We start from the raw sequence: 24951 nt of genomic DNA on the forward strand, positions 1-24951 counted from the left end.
TTAATCTGCACTTGAACGCGCTCCTTCCTCCAGGCTCCCCTTCTCCACCGGATGGGGGCCCCAGCTACAAGCGCACCCCACCCAGAGGATGCAGGACAGTGTCTGGAGCTGGCAGTAAGGTCATTACTCTGCAGCGTCTCCTTTCCGATGGTGATTTCTGACGGTGTTTAATGGCATTGACAGGAATGACAAACTGTCTGCTGGTGCCCGATTACCTGCGTGTTCAGATGCGGATTAAGATGAACAGGGTGTCAAAAAGGAGAGAGATGGGGTGGAGTTTTCATCTTGCCTCAGAGCGTAAGAAAGCTTTCTCTCGTTTGGACAGAAAGCAGGGGTGTAAGTCACAGAGATCCGCAGACCCCCGCCTTCCCGCACGGCTGACCCCGCTCTGCACGCGGCGCACTCACCGAGCCGCTGACGCAGGGGACGTCGTCGTAGTGCAGCGCCGTCCCGCTGGGGTGTGCGTAGCCGTTGGCGGTGCTCCCTACATACGGGTTAGTGGACAGAACACGCCTGTTCATGAAGCTGAAAGAGAGGAAACGAGTTACAACCCTCCGATTGATCACCAAGGCTTCCAGGAGCTCTGACGGATGCTCAGGCTCTGTCCGAGGCCGCAGGGTACAGAAGTGTTAGCACAGGACCCAGGCAGAACCGGGTGTTCCTACAGCCGTGGGGCAGACTCCTCACCTGTAGGACAGGACACCACCCGCCCGGAGGACTGCGGCCCGGACCCATGATGACCCTGCCGGGTACCCAGAGCAAGGCCTGCACACACCCGGCACTCGGCAAATAACCCATTTGTGTTAGCAACCTGCTTCTGTCACCAGAGATTTACTGGAACACCTTTCTTTACCTGGACTCTTCGTTGATGAATCGTCTGTGGCTGCTTTTTTTTTCACATGCCTCTTTCATGAGCCTGTTAATTCTCAAAGGCAGAGACCATCTGGCCTGCAAAACTGAAGTAGCAATATTTGCTCTCTGGCTTTTTTCAGGAAAAGTCCACGGACCTGTTCTATAGGCATTTTAGAACGTCTATCCCACAGCATTTCTTGAGTTCTCAGTGTTGGTTCAGCGTCACCACCCACCTTCCCCTCTGCCCTGCACGGCCCTGAACTTCTGGGAGCCTCTGACAGTGGCCACCTCCGTCCCTCGTGTCACGGCTCTGCTCAAAGCCCCGGCGGCTCCGAGAACAATCCAGGGCTGCATGGCCTGGGAGGCTCCGAGTGCCATGTCCGCTGCCTTCACCCCAGGCTCCTGGCAGCTCTCGCTCGCTGGCCAAGGGCACCCCCTCTGCCCACAGTGCTTCTCTGAGACCCCTCCTCCTTTCAGTCTCGGTGGGAACTTCCCGATCACCCCAGCCTCCCACCTCTGCGTCCCTGTCCTGTCCCCTGCTCCTTCCTACCACTAATCACCACCTAACACGTTGCACGATCGTGTGTCTACCGTCTGCTTTCCTCACTGGAACACGAGCTTCAGGAGGACACGGCCTTTGCCAGTTCTGTTCATCCGGCACACAAAAGGTGCCTGGCAAGTACGAGCTGCACGAATGAATGAACACAGGAAGGAAGGAAGGAAGGAAGGTGTGAATGGTTTGCTCGTGGTGTTGTAAGCGAAAACCCTCAATGCCTAGGGAAGAAACAACCCAGATAACATGTTTCTCCTAATTGGGAAAACTAAGACAGCCTGAAATGAAAAAAAATAGTTTTCTGGGTTTTTTTCCAATTTTGCTTCTTCTTGGGATCTTACATTTCTATGGTAACTAGATGAATAAAAGAGAGCAAATGAGAAAGAGTGAAGGCAGTAAGCGGGGAGGTGAGAACTGCCTCTCTGACAAGAGGTCTTGCAACAAAACTACACTGGGATTTCTGGTTCTGAAGAGAATGAGAGGAAGGGGCTGTGAAGGGTCAGCCCCCAGGCTCAAGCTGCAGTTTCCACTCACCCAGCCCTGGCTGCAGGAAGGCGGCTCAGGTGTCCCTCTGCTGGGACAACGCGGCACGCACGGCGAGTCCCACCCTGGACACGGTATTCTCTTTAATTTACAAAATAACTCTTCCTGCTTTTTTCTGATACAAAAATGTATATCATTATTCTATACTTAAAATATATCAGGGCTTCCCTGGTGGCGCAGTGGTTGAGAGTCCGCCTGCTGATGCAGGGGATGCGGGTTCGTGCCCCGGTCCGGGAAGATTCTACATCCCGCGGAGCGGCTGGGCCCGTGAGCCGTGGCCGCTGAGCCTGCGCGTCCAGAGCCTGTGCTCCACAATGGGAGAGGCCACAGCAGTGAGAGGCCCACATATCGCAAATAAAAAAAAAAAAAAAAATAAAAATATATATATATATATATATATATATATCAACATATATTTAGGAAAAGAAAATGTACAGAAAAGAAAGAACAAAAGATTCTCCTTGTTTTTAGATACATATTTGAAGTTTTCTGGTTTAAACATCCCGTTTGAGGGTATTTTGGGGGTGAGGGTTTGGTCATGTGAGAGGCAGGACATGGGATGACCACGCCCTCCCCATGCCTGTGGTCCCAGGACGCTCCACTGCCCGTGAGCACTGATACCTGGATCTGTTCCACGTCCTGGCAGACAGACCCCCTGCCCAGGGACTGTCTCCTGCCTGGTCTGTGTCTCTGGTTTCTGGCGCCCAGCCTGGCACCCACACTGGGACACAGATGCCAGGAAGGAGCATGGACCATGAAGGGGCAGGACAGATGCTCACTCACTTGGAACAGACACCAGCAGGATGCTTCTGACCCACGGAACATAAGGGGAGGTCACAGACACACAGGATGTCCTGTCCCAGCTGGAAGAGACCTCGGCCACCAGCTAGGCTGCCCCTCATCTCACAGAGAGGGACCTGGGCCCCCAGACCAAGTCTCTGGGCCCGAAACAGCGAGTGGATCCAAGACCGAGTAAGAGGCCCCTCACCTTCTGGCCTGGCACTCTTCCTAAAATACGATCGTTAGACAAATAGGAAAGTGGAAATCAGATAAGAGACCATATGCCACTTGTTAAACCAAAATCGTAAGACAGAAAAAGGAAAAAAAAAAGTATAGGTAAAATATACATAACAGAAGTGTCACCATCTTAACGTTTCTTTAAATATTTTATTCATTTATGTATTTATTTATTCATATGGCTGCCCCGGGTCTTAGTTGCGGCACGTGGGATCTAGCTCCCCGACCAGGGATCGAACCCCAGCGCCCCGCATTGGGAGCGCGGAGTCTTAACCACTGGGCCACCAGGGAGGTCCCTACCATCTTAACCACTTTTAAGTGTACAGGTCTGGGGCACTAAGTACATTCACACGCTGTACAGCCATCACTACCACCCACCTCCAAAACCTGTCATCTTCCCAAAAGCTGAAGCGCTGTCTCCCCACCGCCGGCGCTGGCACCCGGCACCCAGCACCCCACTTCCTGCCTCTGGGGATTCGCCCACTCTGGTACCTCACCTAAGTGGATCACCCAGTATGCGTCCTCTGGTGTCTGGCTTATTTCACTTAGCGTTAATACCGTCAAGGTTCAGTCATGTTTTCAGGAAATAGATTTTAGAATAAAACCTCCCAGGGATTCAGATGAGAGGGTGACTCAAGGTGAAAGTTTCCTGTCAGTCTGCCTGCTCCCCGCTCTGTGTCCACACTGATCTACCGCTTTGATCACCATCAATGTTGTCACAGCTTTCTTATGAGGCTCCAACCCAGCATGACTTGAAAAGAGTTCCAGAAGAAACTTTCAGAATATTTGCCCTGTATCGTATCATCTATATACATCTCATTTAAAAACAGGCTGCAGGAAAGCATGTTTCAAATGTTTACCATTATGAACACTCTTAAATAGACCACTTTTTCTGGGAGACTTTACATTACTATTATTTCTTTTACTGTCCTCTTCCCAAAATATACCATTGACCTTTCTCCCTCAGACGTAATCCAATGTACAAAAATTTCCCCTAATGACCCTGAGAAGATTCATTAACTGGCTGACAATTTACACAAAGGCAAAAATTAATTCAACCTCAGATTATTTAACACACTGGCACGCTACCATATTTTATAGTTTGAACACTGTTTCCTTGTTAAATCTCTTTTCTCAATTTTTACAGAAGGTTTGGCAGAAAACTAATAAATAAAAATAAACTTTATTGCTAAGTGACATCTCCTATAAAGGTTTTAATGGGGTAGCAAAGACTCCTGCAGCCACAAACTCATTACATGCATACTTTTAATAAATCAGTTTTCAGAATTGCAATCTACATTCCCTTCTCGAAAATGTGACCTTCCCACGTTTGGTTTAGATGAATATTCCACACTCATCTGTGCTACAGGGGAAAGATTTTTAGTCAGGGTTTCTCTTAGATGTGGTCATCAGTTTGCTTATTATCGCTGAAGTTACACGCGGACTTAGCAGAGGCTTTTTGGAAACTAATAAGGTCCAAAATAGTATGGTCAACAACCATAAGCTCCTTTCTTTTATGTCACTCTAGATGGGCAGATTTTGCAAAAGTGGACTTAAGGATATTACATTTCTAAAAAAGCTACTTTAAATGTGCTTTATTTACTGCACGATTAGGAGGTTCACTGTAATTTACCTACACCTTGCTGATTAGATAGAATGTTATTATGGAAAAAATAACGAGGATGAACAGTCAGCACTTGACTATGTCACCCTGGTTTTCACACAAAAGAACAGTAGCGAGAATAAGCAGTTTGTACTTCAGAAGTCCTCCAGCATTACTGGAGATTTCCCAGTAAAGTCGTACAAGATTAATTCATTTTGTCAAGGCTATTTACCTTAATTGGGTGTAACATGGTGGCTTGATTCCTAATATGGTCAAACGTTATCTTCATTTTACTCAGCCCCAGAATGTCCCAGGCAATCATTAAATAAACATTCATTCTACAACCCCATTCAAGATACAAAGGAAGAACGCGCCAATCTCCCATAAACACCACTTGGGTGGAAAAACTAGATGGCGCTGTTCTTATTAAACAGGCAAGTGACAGCGTAAACATTTGAGTTTATCTTCTTCCTACTCAAAGGGTAGGAAGTCGATAGAACGCTTATCATCACCTGCTGATTATGTAACTCCATCACCTGCTCTGTTTCAATCTGCCTCTCCTCAGCCCCAATCCAGACTCTCTAAAGATGAAGGAAACAGAAGGGGGAATCAAGGGACCAGAGCTATGGCAGCTGGAAGTTTCAGACATCATGTCGCCTAAACTCTCTGTTTTCTACACAAGGAAGCTGCAACACTAACAGCTTAGGAATGACTTGCCCAGACTTTCCATTTAGTAACTACTGCAGCAGGACCAGAACCCGATTTCCTTCCTCCAGCCCAGGGCGTCCCCTCGCAATCCCACGGGCACCGCTTTATACCAAGGATCAGCAAACTCCTGCCGGGCATGGCCACGTCCGCTGGTTTCAGGACTGCCCTGCTGCTTTTGCCCCGCCATGCGGAGCTGAACGTGGCGACGGAGAGGGGTCGTCACAGTGGAGAACATGTGGTCTGCAAAGGTGAAAATGTTCACCATCTTGCCCTTCACAGAAAAGTAGGACCAACCCCTGCTTTAGACAGTGGACAGCATGAAATAGGAACCAGCCACTTCTTAACTTCACAGATCCATTCCTACACATCGGCAATCCTCAAGTGTTTTTCGTCTTCACATCCTTCGAAGTTACTGAAGACTCCCAAAGAGCTTTGTTCTATGTGGGTGTTTGCTAGCAGTGTTGACTGTATTTGAAATTGAAACTCAGAAATGTATTCGTTTTTATTCATTTAAAAATAATGGGAATAAATCCACCACATGTAAACATATTTCTATAAAAATTAACTATATTTTCCAAAATAAAAGAAAATGAGTGAGAGAAGTGGTAGTCATACCTGCTTGTAAATCTATTCAAGGTCTGGCTTAAGAGAAGACGGCTGGATTCTCACACGTGCTTCAACATTCACCTGGTTGCAACAAGTTGTTTTGGTTGAAGCATATGAAGAAAATCTAGCCTCCCGCAGATACCCAGTTGTAAAAGTGAGGTGTATTTTCATAGCTTTTCCAGGTCATGGTAGATATTCTTTGATGCTACACCAAAGCTCGACAAGTAGTAATTTCTTAATGATTAATTTCCATGTAGACTCTTCACTATACTGTATCAAAAAAACCACACTCAATATCACCACCAATCTTATCAGAAAAGTCTGAGTACTGGGAAGCTGTCAGCTCACAGTGGCAGATACAAATCTCCCCGAATTCTCATTTCTGAGGGCAAGCTCAACTCCACTGCAGGCAACAAACACTGCCAAGCGTTTTCCTCGAGGGGAGAGGCTCACTCGGTTCATTTCTGAAAAAGTGTCTGCAAATACTTACGTCTGAATAACCACAGTTCACCTGTTAATTGTTCTTTCAAGTAAAAGTGAAAAAATGGTGGCGGGGTTAGGGAGCGGCTAGTTGAGTTAGCAACTCAGTCTTACAGGAGCGTCTCCTCGAGACGACATGACAGTTCAGTCAATGTAAGTGCTTTGTGTGTCCTGCCCACTACGTAAACGTTAAAAAGACACGTACTCGAGAGAGTTCATAAAAATATCTACTATCTGGCCCTTCACAGAAAAAGTAATAATTGTACTGCTTCAGCACAGACATCTTTTTGTTTTCTTTTTTCCTTCTGGCTGCGCTGCATGGCTTGCAGGATCTTAGTTTCCTGGCCAGGGATCAAACCCGTACCCCCTGCAGTGAAAGCGTGGAGTCTTAACCACTGGACCGCCAGGGAAGTCCCCATCACGGACATCTTAAGTGAACACAGCATATCCTTTTACTACAAGCGAGTGGCAATGGTCACAGCACAGTGTGGAGTGACCGCTGATGGTCCTAAGGCACCTGCCAATCTATCCCCCACCACCGCCCCGCTGTTGCTTTTGCACCATCGACGCAAATGTCACTACAGCGAAGAAGAAAAATAATTTCTTAGCATTATTATGAGAATAGTTTTGACCTTTGGGACTGCCCGAAAGGGTCTTGAATACCCCCAGGGGTCTGTGGACCATACTTTGAGGGCTGCTGCTATAATTTTCTTTGCCATCATAATGTTAAGGAAATATTCATAGTTTAAAAGGACGTTTTTGTACATAACAGCACTTTAAAAACAATCACATTTAAGTTTTAAAAGTATATGATTGATGGCTTTGAAAACTCAGTCGTCACTACAGCAATATGTCGAATTATTTATGCCTTATAGAACTGTTCCCCTAATACAGGGGTCAGCAAACTACAGCCCATGGGTCAAATCTGGCCCACTGCCTGTGTTTGCAAATAAAGTTTTATTGGCACATGTCCATTCATTTACGTGTGTGACTGCAGTGGTGGAGCTGAGTAGTTTTAACAGGGAACATTTGGTCCACAAAGCCAAAAATATTACTATCTTGCCTTTTGCAGAAAAAGTTTCCCAACCTCTGTTCTAACAGAAAACACAGATGGTTGAAATGACAAACATTTCAGCAAAATTTGGGTTAATATTATACAAAAAGGAGTCTTCAGCTGTTTTTTTTTCCCCCTTGAAGGCTATACACCTACATAAAAGGAAAAGAAAATTAGGGAAAAAACAAAGTTGTTTAATTTCAGTGCCGCTTCGCATGGCGGTGGATCTTACCAGAAGGTTTGCTTGGCCGTCTGAATGACATTGGCCGACATCTCCACGTCTATGTAATCATAGTGCAGGGCCCCAGGGTCTGTGGAGGACCCCGTCTCAGCCAGCAAAATCCCAATCCACCTGCCCATGTCTTCAGAAGAAGATGCCTGTTGAGGTGAAGGGGGGAAAAGTGCATTTTACTTAAGTAACAGTAAAGAGTTTTAACATTTTCATTAAAATGTCAAAAAAGAGACAACATAACAGGAAAGGCGGTGGAACACGAAGCACCTGAGGATGTAGACAAGGAGGCAGCCGCTACCTGAGCCACGAGATTAACACCGCGTCCACTCCAAGCCTTAATGCGGAAGCTGCATAACGGTTATTCCCAAGGAAATAAAAACCCGAGGTCCTAAGATGCCTCCCAATTATTTTGGGGAAAGGCACTAGGGTGGAAGACATGGAAATTCATGGAATTATTTAAATCTCAGCTAAAAGAAGCCGTTTAGAAAGGCTCCTTAATTTGGCAACAAAATCTGGGAAGCAGAAAGGGCCCCTCTAACCATAGCCGCTTAACCTGGAAACCACACCAGGCCACGGCCCCTGTAGGTCACCAACTCTGGTGACCAGTAGCCCCTGCTGTGGTCTCCTGAATGGGCCTGGAAGGGCAATTTTATTTCCCTGATTAGATGGTACAGAATATTAACCTACTTTCACTTTCATATTAGTTGTGTTTATATAGGTGTAATGTTTATAATTGTTGGGCTGCTTTGTGCATGTCATTCTTTAAGATGTTTGAAATGCTCCCCGGATGTCATCTGCCTAATTTGCAAGTCTGAAATATATCTTTAAGATTGGGTTCATCTAGAACAAAAAATCTCACAATTTGTATGGAAACACAAAAGACCCCGAATAGCCAAAGCAATCTTGAGAACGAAAAACGGAGCTGGAGGAATCAGGCTTCCTGACTTCAGACTATACTACAAAGCTACAGTAATCAAGACAGTATGGTACTGGCACAAAAACAGAAATATAGATCAATGGAACAGGATAGGAAGCCCAGAGATAAACCCACGCACATATGGTCACCTTATCTTTGACAAAGGAGGCAGAATGTACAGTGGAGAAAGGACAGCCTATTCAATAAGTGGTGCTGGGAAAACTGGACAGCTACATGTAAAAGTATGAGATTAGATCACTCCCTAACACCATACACAAAAATAAGCTCAAAATGGATTAAAGACCTAAATGTAAGGCCAGAAACTATCAAACTCTTAGAGGAAAACATAGGCAGAAGACTCTATGACATAAATCACAGCAAGGTCCTTTTTGACCCACCTCCTAGAGAAATGGAAATAAAAACAAAAGTAAACAAATGGGACCTAATGAAACTTAAAAGCTTTTGCGCAGCAAGGGAAACCATAAAGAAGACCAAAAGACAACCCTCAGAATGGGAGAAAATATTTGCAAATGAAGCAACTGACAAAGGATTAATCTCCAAAATTTATAAGCAGCTCATGCAGCTTAATAACAAAAAAACAAACAACCCAATCCAAAAATGGGCAGAAGACTTAAATAGACATTTCTCCAAAGAAGATATACAGAGTGCCAACAAACACATGAAAGAATGCTCAACATCACTAATCATTAGAGAAATGCAAATCAAAACTACAATGAGATATCATCTCACTCCAGTCAGAATGGCCATCATCAAAAAATCTAGAAACAATAAATGCTGGAGAGGGTGTGGAGAAAAGGGAACCCTCTTACACTGTTGGTGGGAATGTAAATTGATACAGCCACTGTGGAGAACAGTATGGAGGTTCCTTAAAAAGCTACAAATAGAACTACCATATGACCCAGCAATCCCACTACTGGGCATATACCCTGAAAAACCATAATTCAAAAAGAGTCATGTACCAAAATGTTCATTGCAGCTCTATTTACAATAGCCCAAGATGGAAACAACCTAAGTGTCCATCATCGGATGAATGGATAAAGAAGATGTGGCACATATATACAATGGAATATTACTCAGCCATAAAAAGAAACGAAATTGAGCTATTTGTAATGAGGTGGATAGACCTAGAGTCTGTCATACAGAGTGAAGTAAGTCAGAAAGAGAGAGACAAATACCGTATGCTAACACATATATATGGAATTTAAAAAAAAAAAAAGTCATGAAAAACCTAGGGGTGAAACAGGAATAAAGACACAGACTTACTAGAGAATGGAGTTGAGGCTATGGGGAGGGGGAAGGGTAAACGGTGACAAAGCGATAAAGAGGCATGGACATATATACACTACCAAACGTAAGGTAGATAGCTAGTGGGAAGCAGCCGCATAGCACAGGGAGATCAGCTCGGTGCTTTGTGACCGCCTGGAGGGGTGGGATAGGGAGGGTGGGAGGGAGGGAGACGCAAGCGGGAAGAGATATGGGACTATATGTATATGTATAACTGATTCATTTTGTTGTGAAGCTGAAACTAACATACCATTGTAAAGCAATTATACTCCAATAAAGAAAAAAAAAAAAAAAAGATTGGGTTCATTAAAATTTTAAGCCGTCCTTCTTATGTGATTTAGAAAATCACTTACATTACGTTCATAATGGTATTTCAAATGTCTAAATACTATTGGCTAATCAACTGTGTAAGTCATATTTAAAGTTTAGGGGAAACTGAGCTATCGAATGTGAGTTAACTGAATGTCAAAGAAAAAATAAATATTTAGCTTTTTGCAAAAATTACAAATTTTTTATATAAAGGAAGATCTGTAAGTTTAGCTTCAAGACTTAAAGAAAACTGGGTTTCATCATTATAACCTTGATGAGTTGAACAGTGATCAGAATACAAGTAATCATATATATATACCCCATGGCAGGCTCTCGGGAGGAAGAGCATTGACAAGGAAGGAGTTGTTTTTTGTGTGCTGATAGAATTGGCTACTGATACTGTACAAGCAACAGTATCATATGCGGCCATGGACAAAGTGAATGGATTCCAATTACACGCCTTACGGAGAGTAAGAATGTAATCAATGTTTGCTAAATTGAAATGAATTGATTTGAGTGCTTGGCTAATAAAAAAATCACAAATATGTTCTCTTCACTGGTCTTTTGTCCTCCTCCAAACGAAATCTATGTCAAGAATGTATCTACGACTGAATCTATATCCGTGTATCTATAACTATTTCATTTAAGCATTTTTGAAAGTATGTTAACATAATATCTAAGATGTGGTTGATACTATTAAACTGTTAACTATTTTCTTCATTGTTTAAGAAATTTCCTCGTAGGCTTTTAAAAAATAATAACTCTGTGGCCTTGGACTAAAATTAGAAGTATTAGTTACGATCTTGTGGCTTTTAGTATATAAATAGGTATACATGCAGGTATACACATGTATATATGCACATACATGTGTGTAATATGTATAACACAGAAACATGCCTGAATATACATATGTACAAACATACACATACACACAATTTCCTATGACTACTGAAAAGGCCAGGCGCAATGACACCCCAGTAACTCTGAGCACACCTTCTACCCAGATCCTGGTTTCTAAACACCATTACCCACTAGGAGTTGTCCACTAAGAGCTCTTCGGATCACGGCTGATTCCAAGAGGCCTGGGGCAGAGACGAGTACAAGATGAGCCTGGAACATCTTGTTGTATCATAACATGAGGAAAGAGCTCAAAGAAAGAAGGGGACCGCGGACTGTGGTGTCTTTATTATAGGGACATAGCAAAGGCCACATGGCTCGAAGGGCTTTCTGCTGACCAACTCTGTTCATTTGACCAGGATAAATCATGACAATAAAGGATTATAAACACTGATTAAAACAATAATCTATGAACCCCTGCGGATATACATATATATATAAATGAATGAATAATTAATTGAGAGAAAGGGAAATCTTCCTTATAGTAGATACTAACTAATAAGCGTAGAAGGAATAATGGAATTAGAAAGTCCCCATTTAGCAGCTGTCATTTTAATAACTGTATCAGGCAAGAGTCATTCACGGATGCTAAGAATTAGTGGGTGAAATTGTGAGTGAGAGGATATTGAAAGAGTCTCAAAGAATCTTCCCGCATGAAGCTTATTAAAGACAAACGGCAAACACAGTAACCTTGCAGTGGGGAAGCCATGCAGACACCCCACCTGAGAGATCAAAGTTAACATCACCAGTCGTGGGACAAACTGACGGGCGTGCCTGCTTAAGTGATGCAGTACCAAACACACCACTGCTTCCACGTGCCCCTGCCAAGCATGCCCGCCCCAGGTTCGAATTTCAAGGAAATGGCAGATATGCCCAAACTGAGGGACCGTCTACACAATAATGGTCTGTACCCGTCCCAAGTATCAATGTCATGAAACCAGACAGAGAAAGCCAAAGAGACTGCAGCTGAATGCAACACACCACCTGGCGTTTCCTTCCGCTGACAAGGGACATCATGGGGATAACTGGGAAAATCTGATTAAAATCTGTAAGTCAGATAATTGTATTGCATGAGTGTGAATTTCCTGATTTCGATAATTATACAGTGGTTTTAGTAAAGAAATACCCTCATTTTGAGCAACTTCACACTGAAGTGTTTAGGGATAAAGGGGCAACACGTCTGTAAAAGGTTCTGAAAAAATTTACACAGAGACAGAGAGAGAGAAAGAGAGAGAGGGACAGAGAGGGGAAGAGACCATGCAAGAGATATCAAACATGGTAAAATGTTAGTATTTGGGGAATATGGGTGAAGGGTACATGGAATTATTTGTACTAGTTTCACAACTTTTCTGTAATTCTGAAATTATCTCAAAAGTTAAGACAAAATGGTCTTAGAAAAAGTACAGAATATACTTTACTGGTCGGATCACTGCATTTCCTAACTGATTCAGGCAAACTCTTTGCTTATGTTGGAACACTGAGTGTGGTTACGTGTGTGTGTGTGTGTGTGTGTGTGCGTGCGCGTGTGTATCCGTGTTTGATTTAATAACTGGAATAGGGAAAAGGCAATGAAACACAACCCCCATTTTTTGGGGACGTGAGGCTGCACCTACAGGAATGGGAGCAAAGACAGGACAGGGCCCTTCTCACCCAGCTGCTCCCCTGCCCCTGCCCCTGCCCTCCCCACGGGGGCTCCTGTCACCACCCGGTGTCCAGGCCAGCATCTCACTTTTCACCCCTGAATCCAGCGTGTGCCAAGCCACAGCGTGTGCCTTCCTGTCCTCGCAGCCTCTCAGATCTGCTGCCAGAGCTCTCACGTGACACCTGAGTTGTTTGCATCAAGAGTACAGTTTCCTCATTTACGTTTTTGGCTTTTTTCCACTCTCATCCACCCTACAGCTTTCAGCCCTCATAAATGCTTACAAAGCACACCGACTCTAGCCCAATGCTCTGTTTTACAGACAAATGAAGCCGAGAGAGAAAAACAGACTGGGTTGTGATCAAAGTCTGCAACAGAACTAGGACTGGGGCCCAGATATCCTGATCCCAGCCAGGCCTGGCCTCCCGTCTGGGAAGTCAGCCACAAGGGCAGGCTCGGCCCTTCGACCTGTTATCTCAAACCATCCAAGCCATCGGGCAAGGAGCCCTGTGTGAGAAAGAACTACGTTGTTAATCTCTTTTTGTCCCCACCAAAAAAAAGCAGTCTCTGAAACTAACTCCTATCTCCTACCAAGACCTTCTAGGTTGGCTAACGGGGCCCCTTTGATCTTGGTCACGAGCCCACGCCCTTTCCCTCACTGGTCAGTGACACTGCAGTCATTTAGATTAGGCTCTGCAACTGATTAATTCAGAAGACACGTCAGCCATGCCACCAAACCCCAAATATCCTCATTTCTATCAACTGTATAGCATAACTATACTTACACGTACACTCTGATATTTGTGTATGCGTGGATACACATATGTATGCGTATGTGTCTTTGTATCTTAATCATGATAATGCTAAGTGAAAAAAAAAGACAAAGGAAAAAAGGTCTGAATTAATATTGGGTAGAAATAAATTAATAACAGACGATAAATAAAAATTTAAAATTTCAAAAACGAAAGTTTTAAGTGTGTAGCTAAGAAATTAGTTTGAATTGCCTTTGTTTGCTTTCGTGAATAAGGAGGTCTGAAAAAGCAACCAAACAATAAAATGCATGCAAAGCCAAGGGTTCTTAAAAACCAAAGGTGTTCTTTTTGTTCTTTTGTCATCTGGCTCTCTGGCCACTGTCGATAGGCAACTGGTAGTCAAAAAACACCTGCTCCATCGGTGAAGAAGCCCAGAACATTCCAAAGGACAGCTTGAAGGAAATGCCACCAATTCAGAGGCAGACCACGGTTAGGGGAGAAGTTTTACTGGAAATTTTAAAACAAGTCGTTTTGTGGCCACTTTTAGAAAGCAATCTACTGCCTGGAATCGTGTACTGAACTTCCACGCAAACACGAACAGAGAGGATATCAGACAAGGAGGTGACCCGGCAGGCAGTCTACCGTGGACACTGTGCAGAGAACTGGCTGTGCCGTCCACACAGCTGGGGCCCCTCGGAGAAGAAAAGCAGGACACGTGGGACGGGACAGAACCAAAGCTGCCATCAGCCAGCTGTGAGGACCTGACGGGGCGTCCAGGCCGGACCCTAGAAGGCAAACCACCGCGAGCGAATGTCCTGTGGCTCCCACCTCCAACACGGCCACCTCCTGGCCGTTGCGAAGCAGCCGGAACGTCAGGGGGTGTTTGGAGTCCAGCCCCGGGATGACCTCGCAGCCACGGAGCGGGATGGAGACGATGTGGGTCTTCAGGTCGGCCCTGTCCTTGTGGAGGATGAGCTTGTTCTCCTTGACGCGGCACCAGCGCTCCCGCCAGCGGCTGTTGGAGAGCACGTTCAGGTAGCCTGCAACGAGAGCAGGCCCGTCAGCCTCCCCAGGAAGGATGCGCCCCAGGAGGCCACGAAGACGGAACGAACCCTGCACACAGCACGTCTGCAAGTGCAGGCTCCTGGGAGCAACAAGAGCCACCACTGCGAGATGACTGACCTCCGTCAGCTCTGGGGGCCGAGACAGGACAGACCACCCAGGAGCCCGAGTGCACTGTGTGATGCGTGCTGAGGACCATGTAGGGAACCCGGAGCTTGCCCGGTGTACGAGAGGTCACTGAGCCATCAGTGGCTGGCAGGAGAGAGGCTATGAGGACACACTGCCGTCCTCAAATAGCTGAAGGGACCTCACCCAGGAAAGGGTTCGGGTTCATTCCAAGTAGCTGCAAATGACACCACCAGGGCAAGAGTGACAAGACAGGCAGATTTGGGCTTAACATGAGGAATAAGACTACCTGAAAATGAAAGCTTTCCACAAAACAGGCAGCCCTGGGAGGGGATGAGTTCCCCACCACTGGAAGTATTCCAGCAAGTGACGGCAAATCCTCGGGATGGGATTCCTACCCGGAGGCCAGAGATGCCCTTCCTCAGCGCCCTCTGACTGGAAGATGCTGTCTTAGACTGCTGCAGTCTAAAGGCCTGAGTCTGATGCATGTGGAGTTTCGTCATCCACGTCTCTGAGGCTGCACTACATCCTCAGTGCATTACGGATGGAATGTGATGGAATTACAAGAAGAGCTGTCCTCATTTTTTTTTTTTTTTTTTGCGGTACGCGGGCCTCTGACTGCTGTGGCCTCTTCCGTTATGGGGCACAGGCTCTGGACGCGCAGGCTCAGCAGCCATGGCTCCGGGCCCGGCCGCTCCGCGGCACGTGGGATCTTCCCAGACCGGGGCACGAACCCGTGTCCCCCGCATCGGCAGGCGGACTCTCAACCACTGCGCCACCAGGGAAGCCCTGCCCTCATTTTTTAAGAAAGGAAATCACCTCAAATACAAGAAACTGATCATTTTCACCTGTCACAAACATACAGTGCATTTTTCTGGAAATAACAAGGCAGGACAAACAGATTTCACGGGGTGACTTCTGACCAGTCCGTAATGCTAGGAAGACGGAGGAAGTGAGTGAACAGCATATAGAGTCCAGGTCAACAAGGAAGAAGTGAAACAAGGATTCCTTAAGTCATTCGGCTGCTCTTTCGAGTCACACACACACATACACACACACGTGTGCACACACGCACACACGTGCAGCTCAATAAATAAATAAAATCCTTTCTGATCCTGATTTTTTAAATGTCTTTTTCCGAAAGGGATCTGGACGACGCCTTTTGCTTCTTTTCTGTTCTACACCTTACACACTTTATTAGCAATGGATAAATGCTATAAAGGCTAAAACCAAATGAAAACAAAACCCCAAATAGGGGTGTTAGAGGTTCCAGAATGATGCTTTCTATTTTATGTATAGATGTTACTATACATAACAGCTCAATGAATTCACCAGGAAAATGCTTATAATACTTAAATGTACGTTCAGGGCTTCCGTGGTGGCGCAGTGGTTGGGAGGCCCCCTGCCGATGCAGGGGACACGGGTTCGTGCCCCGGTCCGGGAAGATCCCACGTGCCACGGAGCGGCTGGGCCCGTGAGCCATAGCCGCTGAGCCTGCGCGTCCGGAGCCTGTGCTCCGCAGCGGGAGAGGCCACAACGGTGAGAGGCCCGCGTACCGCAAAAAAAAAAAAATGTACGTTCAGTTGAATATAAATCAGTTCTACCAATATATCCTAAAGGGTACCTGGGACTAAAACTTCCATTTGGGACACAAGTTGCCATATTTGTAAAATTACAGAGAAAATGGAGAAGTGAGCCCATGAGCTCAAGTGCCTGGGACCTGAAGTTCCTTGCGCTTTGCACAATTAGGAGGGACTGGAGGGAGGCGAAGACAGGCTGGAGAAGCAGAGTTCAGAAAAAAAAGGAGGCTCACACCCTGATCTCCTTCCTTCTTGTTCACGGCTACGCAGCGAAGACCGACCTGAAGCCCTTTGGACAGTTAGAGATGGAAGAGAAAGAGCTGCTGTTTTCATTCTGGGAAATACTATTTGGAAATGACATAGTTCTGATCCACTTATTCTTTTTTTTTAAGCTCTACTTAAAACATATAGTCAAATGTAATATCTGAACATCTGAGTAACAGCTATTAGAACTATTTAGTATCTCCGTCTATAAGTCATTAATCACGCTGAAGCCCACATCTTTGGATTTTTTGGAAGTAGCCGGCAACTGGATCCACCATAAATATGTCCCGAGCACGAATGGACACACGTGGTCTATGGACAGTATGATGGCGGGCGTACAACTAAGAAGAAACAAACGGAAGCATGGATGGCTTTCAACGAACTTAGTCGATTGGGCACACAAGGTCGACAGGCGAGTGAACAGTTTGTAGAAGGAAGCACTAAGGCCCAGGGCACTGATGGACGTGACCACTGGGACTGGCAGAGTGGAGGCTTATGTGTGCTCCGGGGGCGGGTCCTCACCTGGGCCTTAAGGGGTTGGGGGATCCCTTCAGGCCTGGAGAAGCGGGGAGCGTAGTGAACTAAGACTTGAGACGTCTAGCGACCTGGTCACAGAAAACCTTGGAAGCTACTGCAGGGGCCCGTCCTTGTTGCAGAAGATGGCGGGGGTCACAGGGGGGAAGGAGATGCCAAAATGTTTATTGAGGAATTTAAGCACACCTGCCTCCTCAGTAACAGTGAGGGGATTCCTCTAAACTTCCACAGGACTTCTGGCTCTTAGAATTCACCACGTGGGTGCACCTGTCCCCAGCGCAGGGGGGCCGCAGCTTCTGAGTACGGCTCGGCCAGCCACGCGAATGACGCATCTCCTGAAGAGGGGAAGGTGCTCATCAGGTTTTCTTCCCTGACCAAGTCACCAAATGCCATGGGTTTCTTGACATGTGAGTCACAAAAGGAATGATTACATTGGACAGATCCACACTTTAGCTAGAGCACGACTTCAAAGGAAATGACCATATTTTAACGCCTTCCTCATAATGAGTTACAGTTGCCCAAAAGGGAAAAGCAAAACGAGAATCACAGTGGGTAACAGGCCTGTTTCTGTAAAGAGCAAACGCCGCGGAAACAAGCCCACATCTGGCATTTGGCCTCCCCCCGCAGGCTCCCCGCCCTCTCCAAAGAGGTGGCCGAAATTCCTACTTTCTGGGTAGGGACCCCGGATGAGGGAGAGGCCACGCAGGGACATGGCAGGCAGCTCACCGAAGTACCCGGGAGTCAGAGGGCAGGGCCCATATCCCCTAATATTCTTTCTCCCCGCCACGACACGGCTAGGCTGTGATGGGATCCCTGCCGACACAGGACCCCGTCAGCCCCGAGACGATCAGCCTGAGCAGACACCCACCACCAGGTGGCACCAAAGAGCAGCCGGGCCCCTTCGCAGGCTCGCCTGGGTCAGGTCAGCGCCCTACTAATAAGGCGATTCCAATATCATTTGATGTTTTGTTTGTCTGTTCCCACCTATCATGTTATCGTGAGATGTTACGGTATCGTAACCATCTGGGAATTTCGGTTTGATGTTCTGAGGTTATCTTTGCTCCGAATTCTAAAGAAAGAACTCTAAGGCCTCTTGCAAAAGCTTGGTGACAAGTGCGTATAAGATTTCATGAGGACGGCCTGAGGCTGACCAAACACACACAACCACAGGAGGAGGGGACAGATGTGAACGCTCCCGCGGTCAGCTGCGTGGGGACCTGGCGCCTCTGGTCCAGCAGCTGCAGACGAGCAGACAGGGCTGCCTGGCCGAAGGGGGGCCCACGTCCACTGACTTCTTCTCTAGGACGGGAAGGGCAGCGTCTCCTGTGCTCTGGTCACACTTTTGTGAGGACTTTCACTGAATTGCTCGTCTCATCTTAGCCAGCCTCAGACTGTGATCGGCTGAGAGGAAAGGGGCTGCTGAGAGCTGATCCCCGCCCCGCGACGCCGAAACCCTCCCTTCCACCAGAGGCATGCGCCCTCCAGCGGGCACCCAAAGAACCCGAGACACCCTTGACGTCAAGAACGCGTCCCTCCCCCTTGATTAAATGTCACCTGAACTTCTGTCGGGTGGATTACGACAGGAAGTGAGAGGTATATAACTTTCCTGCACATCCACCAAAAATCCTACTGCTGAAAACGTCACAAAGTCACTGACCATTAGAGCCAGAAGGGGCCCCAGAGATAACCAGAAGGTCCTTCCAACTAGCCCAGGTTACCCTGCCTCAGGAAGCCCTCCATCCTAGCAACTGGGGACCACTCCTTTCACTCAGCTTCTGTATTTCTATGATCGATATTTTCAATGCCACTCATCCGGCATTGCCCTCATGGCGGCTTGACTATGTCTGGTACGCTTAGGTTTTTTTCAGGTGAACAAATGAATGATAATAGCGACCATTTACTGAGCATAAATTACGAAGTAGGCAATGAGCTTAATGTTTCATGATTTTATCCTCAATTCTAAGGAAAAGAAAGTAGTTTAAGTATAAGCCTATTTCATAGGTGGGGAACCTGAGGCTCAGAGAAGTGTGTGCGACTTGCTTAAGTTAATTCATTCAATTAACAAGTGCTTACTGAGCTGCTATTATCCACCAGGCTGTGTGCTCGGTGCTGGGAACACAGCTGGTGGGTGAATTCGACCTACATCTTAATCCAGTAATGGGAGGAACAAGAAATTGGAAAATTCAGTGAGACAAGATTGTTAGAGGCCCTGAACTGACTGAGCACAGGATGATACGATTAGTCCAAGGTTTCAAAACTCCCAGGGGGTAGCCTGCAGGGATCCAGAGGAGAAGAAGGTGGACAGTCGCGAGGCTTGCGGACGAGTCCAAACAACAGACAGAAACGGGCTGGGGAAGACAGAAAAACGTGAAAGGCATCTCCTGATGCCCTTATACGGTGACGATACTTCCGGAACGCCTGAGCACTGGAGGTGGGAAAATAAAGGACCCATCTTTGCTCAGGGGTTTGTGTGCAAGTCTCGGATCACCCTGTGAAAGTGGCTGTTTGTGGGGTGGACCCGGCTGGTACTAAGAGCAGCACCCGCTGGCTGAGGGCCCGAGAGAGGGGTGAGAGCCAGGCAGGACAGGCGGAGCGGGGGGCTGGTGTGGGCGCCTCTTCCCACCCCGCCTGCGGGAAACCTGCAGAGAGCCCTCTCCTACCTGCCGGCATTTCTCCTGCAACCCAGAGCCCCAGCTGGCCGGGCTGCATCTCCCAGAAGAGCTGGGATTTGGACTCAGCTCCCAGTTGCCCTGGGGACGCTCTCGTCTGTGACCCGTCCGCGTGGCACTCTGGGAAGGATGGGGTTCTTGGGCTTTCATCCAGCTACTTTTCCTGCCTGAGACTTTGCGGCTGTCCTAACATCACTGAAGACAGTCATTCTCCCCCTCGATGTCTCCACAGACTTCTCCCCCGTCCCCCGGCCCAGCAAAGAACTAGATGACAAATTTTAAAACCTTGTGCACAGAGGATGTTCTCTTAGTGGAGGCGAATGACGTCCACGGAGAGCCTGGCAGAAACCCTCAGGTGATGATGCGGGGCTGCAGCTCCACCAGGCCTGCTCTCTGAGCAATTCCACTGTGCCCTTAGGCCAACTGCCCACACAGCTGTTCATTAGGAGTCACGAGGGTGGCGAGCCCTGGGGGACGGGAGGGGGACGGGGGAGACCTGTGCTTCAGGACAGCGACAGGGTTGGCCGGCGGGCCTGGCCCTGTCCCCAGCTGGCCGTGTGACTCAGGGCAAGTCCCACGACCTTCCCGAGTTCTCGGTGTCCTCATTGTAAAATGAGGGGTCTGGACCACAGTTGCTAAGTTGCCTTCCATATGAATGTTTAATTGTTTTTCATGAAAGAACCTCTATTTCCTTTGCTGATCTGGGGCAGTTTTAAGAAAAAAAACCCAAAAAACTAAAAAAGGAGTTCCCTTTTTGTTGGCTAATTCCCTCTTTCCATTTCTAACCCCTGACTCCTATCTCCTCTCCAGGGCTAATGCCAGCGGGAAACAACCGCAGATCACCCAGTGCTGTGAGCCGCTCCAGCAAGGGCAGAGGGCCACAGGCCCCGGCATTCACAGCCCCCCTGCAGCTGCCCTCCCGCCAGGGCTCTGTCCAGCTGGCTCAGCTTCCGCAGGGCGGTCGTTCTCAGTGGAAAGAGCATCAGTCAGCGTGCTTCTGTGACCCCACTGCCGTCGGACCAGGGGCAAGTTCACGACCTCTGCATGCACGGGGGCTCCCAGACTGCTGGCCTCCATTTGCGGCCACCATCTCCCCTCCCAGCTCAACCCACAGGCGGCCGCTTCATGGGGGCCTCCCTGGGATGACACCTCAACCCCGAGAGGCCTCGACCACTGCCCGCCCAGCCATCTTCCACTCCACACGCACTTCTGCACAGCACCCCAGGGGGGTTACTGTGTCACCAGAAGTCTATCAGGACTTCCTAGGGTCACACCTGTGAGGAGCTGGGAGTCCACCCTGCCCCCCCCTCGGGAGGCCCCCTGCCCCAAGTCTACCCGCGCTGCACTCCACAACCGACTCTTCCTGCCCACCCACACAGCTCTGAGCTCACGGCGCCCTTCCAGCACAAGCCACCCCCTGGGACGTGATATCGGCTGAAGAAATGCATTTTTGCGCGTGTGGCCCAACTTAGGCACTAACGGGTGGCATCTAAACGCTGCTGTCTTTTGGCATCCTCAGTAACCCAGAACCGTGGACAGAAGAGATGCTCGATGAGAGAGGGAACAAAGAGAGAGAGAGAGGTAAACAGCGGGCACACATAAGAGCCATTACGGGACGGACGTGTGACGCGCCCTGTGGTCCGCAAGGGGAAGTACAGCCCATTCTTATTTTTCCTAAAGGCTAAATATCCGTCTTTCAGCCTCTAAAGCGTTTCTCCTTAAAGGGGTCGCACGGTTCTCGTAAACGCGGTTGCCTAGGAAACACCGCGCACGTGTGGTCTAACTTCTCCAGGGAGGTGTTCCCTGAGGCGCCTCCGCGTAAGTCACATCCCCGCCAGACTCTCCCGCTGCCCCTCTCGTATCCCCGCCGTGTTCGTGATCAGAGTCAGTCACCACACGTTTGTCTCCGTGACCCCCTGCCTCAGGCCGCCCTTCGGGCGCTAGGCTGGATGCAGTGGGATCGCAGGAGTCACCTGGTCGTCGCGTCCCCTGCCCCGCGGACGCAGCCCCACCGCCAGCAGCCCAGAGAACACTTACTGGACGAAGACCCACGAGGGGAAGGGTCAGCCGGCCCGACTGCACTTGAGGCGGAAGCTTGAGAAGTGGAGCAGCCCCAGAAAGGTGAGTCGTGTGACGTCAGGCCAAGGGAAGGGGCTGCCAGGGACCCTGTAAACGCTCTTACACACCCGCCTCCGCTGGCCAACCGCCCATGCGTACGTTTCCCTTTAAAGACGCTTAAAAGGAATTTGGGGGCTTCCCTGGCGGTCCGGTGGTGAAGACTCTGTGCTCCCAAGGCAGGGGGCCCGGCTTCGATCCCTGGTCCGGGAACTAGATCCCGCGTGCATGCCGCGACCAAGAGTTCCCTTGCCGCAACTAAGGAGCCCTTGAGCCGCAACTAAGGAGCCCGCCTGCCGCAACTAAGACCCGGTGCAACTAACTAACTAACTAAATAAATAAATAAATAAATATACAACAAAAGATAAAGTTAAAAAAAGAAAACGGGATTTGGAAGAACCTCATGGGATCAAAGAGAGAATTTGTTTTTTGTTTTGAGAGAACTTCAGAGATCATCTCAAACGCCTGCAAGGCCTTCATTAATAAGCAGTGAAATGCAATCCATTCTCCACAATTTAACTGATCACAAGCCCAACGTCAAAGAGCCCAATCAGTAAGACTTAGAAGAACATGACGCAGAGGTGTCCCCGGAGAGGGTCTCCGCGTGCTCGGGGAGAGGGTGCAGACCTGGCAACCCCACGCACCCCCGTCTTACCACAAGTAGGCACATCCTCCTCCGCCGAGGAGGTCTGCTCGTCCGTCGATGGCTTTTTCTTCCCCAAGCCGATGATCTTGGTGATCTTCTTCCCGGTGACTTTGGACACAGTTCCCTTGGCCTCTGATTTGGAACTTTTTTTCCTCTTAACTGTGAAGAAAGGTGACGACAAAAAAGCATGTTTCAACGAGAGACTTTAACTGAAAAGAAACATCAAAATAAAGCGTGACTCACGGCCGATTTTCTTTCCCCAAATTTCTACTTACTGAGCACCTGCCGTGCCTCAGCTACTCGTCTAGATACAAGAGGACAAAGCAGGAAACAGGCACTCCCAGGAAGCTGTGTTCCACAGCAGGCTGAGAACACACGCACACACGCACACACATGTACACATGTGCTCGCACGCACGCACGCGCGCACACACACACACACACACACACACCCCTGAAGGAGGTCGGATGATGGAAAGGCCTTTGTAGACCTAAACTAGGGTTACGTGGTACAGTGACCGGGCCGTCACGAAGCAGAGGAACTAAGTATCAGTACAAGGCAGCATCTGTGCAGAAACCCAAGGGAAGAGCCGTCTGGGCAAGAAGAGCATCAGCTAACACAGAGCCTGTGATGCTGGAAGGAGCCGGACACGTCTAGAAACACAAGACAGGCTCGGGCAGCTGCAACCTGGCCTGCACAGGGAGGGGTCCGGCAGGTGAGGGGGCAGGGGGACTCAGCGAGCCTCCACCAGCCCCTCACTGACCTGTCAGACTCACGTGGGATTCCGCCCCATCCAGAGCTGTTAGACCAGCAGCCTGCATTCCAGCCCCGTGTGTTCTGTTTGGCCTGCAGTGCTAAACCGTATGCACAAAATTCATGAATGTTCTGCATGAAGATGAATGACTTCTGGCCCCCCTTGGAAAACGGGAAGGCCTGGCAACTCTGAACCCACATTTTGGTAAGCGACAGCGGGCAGGGACAGAGCCTGAGAAGCCGCAGCCGTGCGCAAGGACCTACGTGCCCAGCTGACGACAGTCCACGGACCCCAGCCGACTGAGCGCCAGCGGCCAGCTGCTATCCTGTGCCTGACCTGTGGCGGCAATCTGCTCTCTCCAGCTCCTGCGGGCTTTGCCTACGACCTCCGACAGAATCACGGGGGTGGGGAGCGGGTGCAGAACCAGAGTGGGTGCTAAGGATGGTCCAGGACTGAGGGACAAGACCCTTCCTGCCAGAGCACTTCTGGCAGGTGAGTTGTCACCTGGGGCTGTTCTGTGCCTGCTGCTGGGGCCAAGGGCCTCGCTCAGAGGGCCCCGGAGGGACCCACAGCATCAAGGCCAGACACCATCACCTGAACCCCCGAGACCCCCAACGGCCCCTGCTCGGTCCTCTCCAGGAGGACCCCTCACCCCTCTGTAACTCAGAGGGTGGCACGGACCTTTCGGAAAATGTAATGAAAGTCAAGAATTCCTTCCCCACCCCTCTCCCTGTGGACACAGAACATGCACGAACATCACACAGGATAACTTCAGAGGAAGAGGATTCAGGGATGTGAGATTATAAACTATGGGCCTCATTCCTAAACCTACCCTCTAAAAGCGTACGCCCTCCCCCCTCCTTTCTACCACATCAGCTGCTCTCAGTGGGGGGGTGGGGAAGCCAGCCGCCCTGCGCCCACGGAACGAGGCCAGCACGCATCCACCCTCGCCCGGGTCTGCCTCATCTGGGCTCTGCAGGTCTTCTTTCCCCAACCCCACCCCACGGACTCAGCGAGGTACTGTGAGGCCAGTCACTGTGCTTGAACACTAATTTCCTCTCTAGAAAGAAACGACAGTTAACAATGTCTGAGGCAGGAGGTGCTACATTATAGTTTTAAAAAGAAGCCGCACTAAACTTCAGGGTAATCAGCACTACGGACTGAATGTTTGCATCTCCCCAGAATTCACATGCTGAAGCCCTAACCCCATAGTGTGGCTGTATTTGGAGATGGGGTCCCTAAGGAAGCACTGAAGGTTAAATGAGGTCTTAAGGATGGGGCCCTGATCCGACAGGATTGGTGTACTCGTGGGGAAAGGCCACATGAGGACACAGTGAGGGGTGGCCGTCTGCAAGCCAGGAAGGGAGCCCTCACCAGCACCCGACACTGACGGCACCTTGATCTTGGGCTTCTGGCCTCCAGAACTGTGAGAAATAAACTTCCAGTTTATTTAAATAAATTTGGGTATTTAAATAAATACCCAGTCTGGGGTATCTTGTTATGGAAGCCGGAGCTGACTAGTACAAGCACTTCTATGTTATTTTAAACAAATCAGGTCATATTAGAAACACAGGACTGTCACTCCCACCCGCTCCTGACACTCTCCCACCACACGCAACCCCTTGTAAAATAAAGCACCAAGAAACCACTTTGATCTCTTGGTCTGAAGGCACATCTCCTCCCCAGCTGCCATCAGACATGGAGTCCGAGGTTGGAATACCTGTATCATTGACTT

At 48.5% G+C, this 24951-nt stretch overlaps 1 protein-coding gene across 5 annotated transcripts in view; it reads right to left on the minus strand.

Annotated features, from left to right (window-relative positions):
• Positions 1–24951, minus strand: part of AFAP1 (actin filament associated protein 1) — a 148785-nt gene that overhangs the window by 20372 nt on the left and 103462 nt on the right. For all 5 annotated transcript variants that reach the window (XM_027103778.1, XM_027103779.1, XM_027103777.1 and 2 more), the window contains 4 exons: positions 22472–22621; positions 14295–14506; positions 7649–7794; positions 408–525 (listed from right to left, as the gene is read on the minus strand). In XM_027103778.1, coding sequence (XP_026959579.1) covers positions 408–525; positions 7649–7794; positions 14295–14506; positions 22472–22621 — 626 coding nt within the window. The remainder of the gene's footprint in view (positions 1–407; positions 526–7648; positions 7795–14294; positions 14507–22471; positions 22622–24951) is intronic.

Source organism: Aethalodelphis obliquidens, unplaced genomic scaffold (assembly GCF_003676395.1).
Source record: "Aethalodelphis obliquidens isolate GAN/ISIS:26980383/991018 unplaced genomic scaffold, ASM367639v1 scaffold6, whole genome shotgun sequence".
NCBI lineage: Eukaryota > Metazoa > Chordata > Mammalia > Artiodactyla > Delphinidae > Aethalodelphis > Aethalodelphis obliquidens.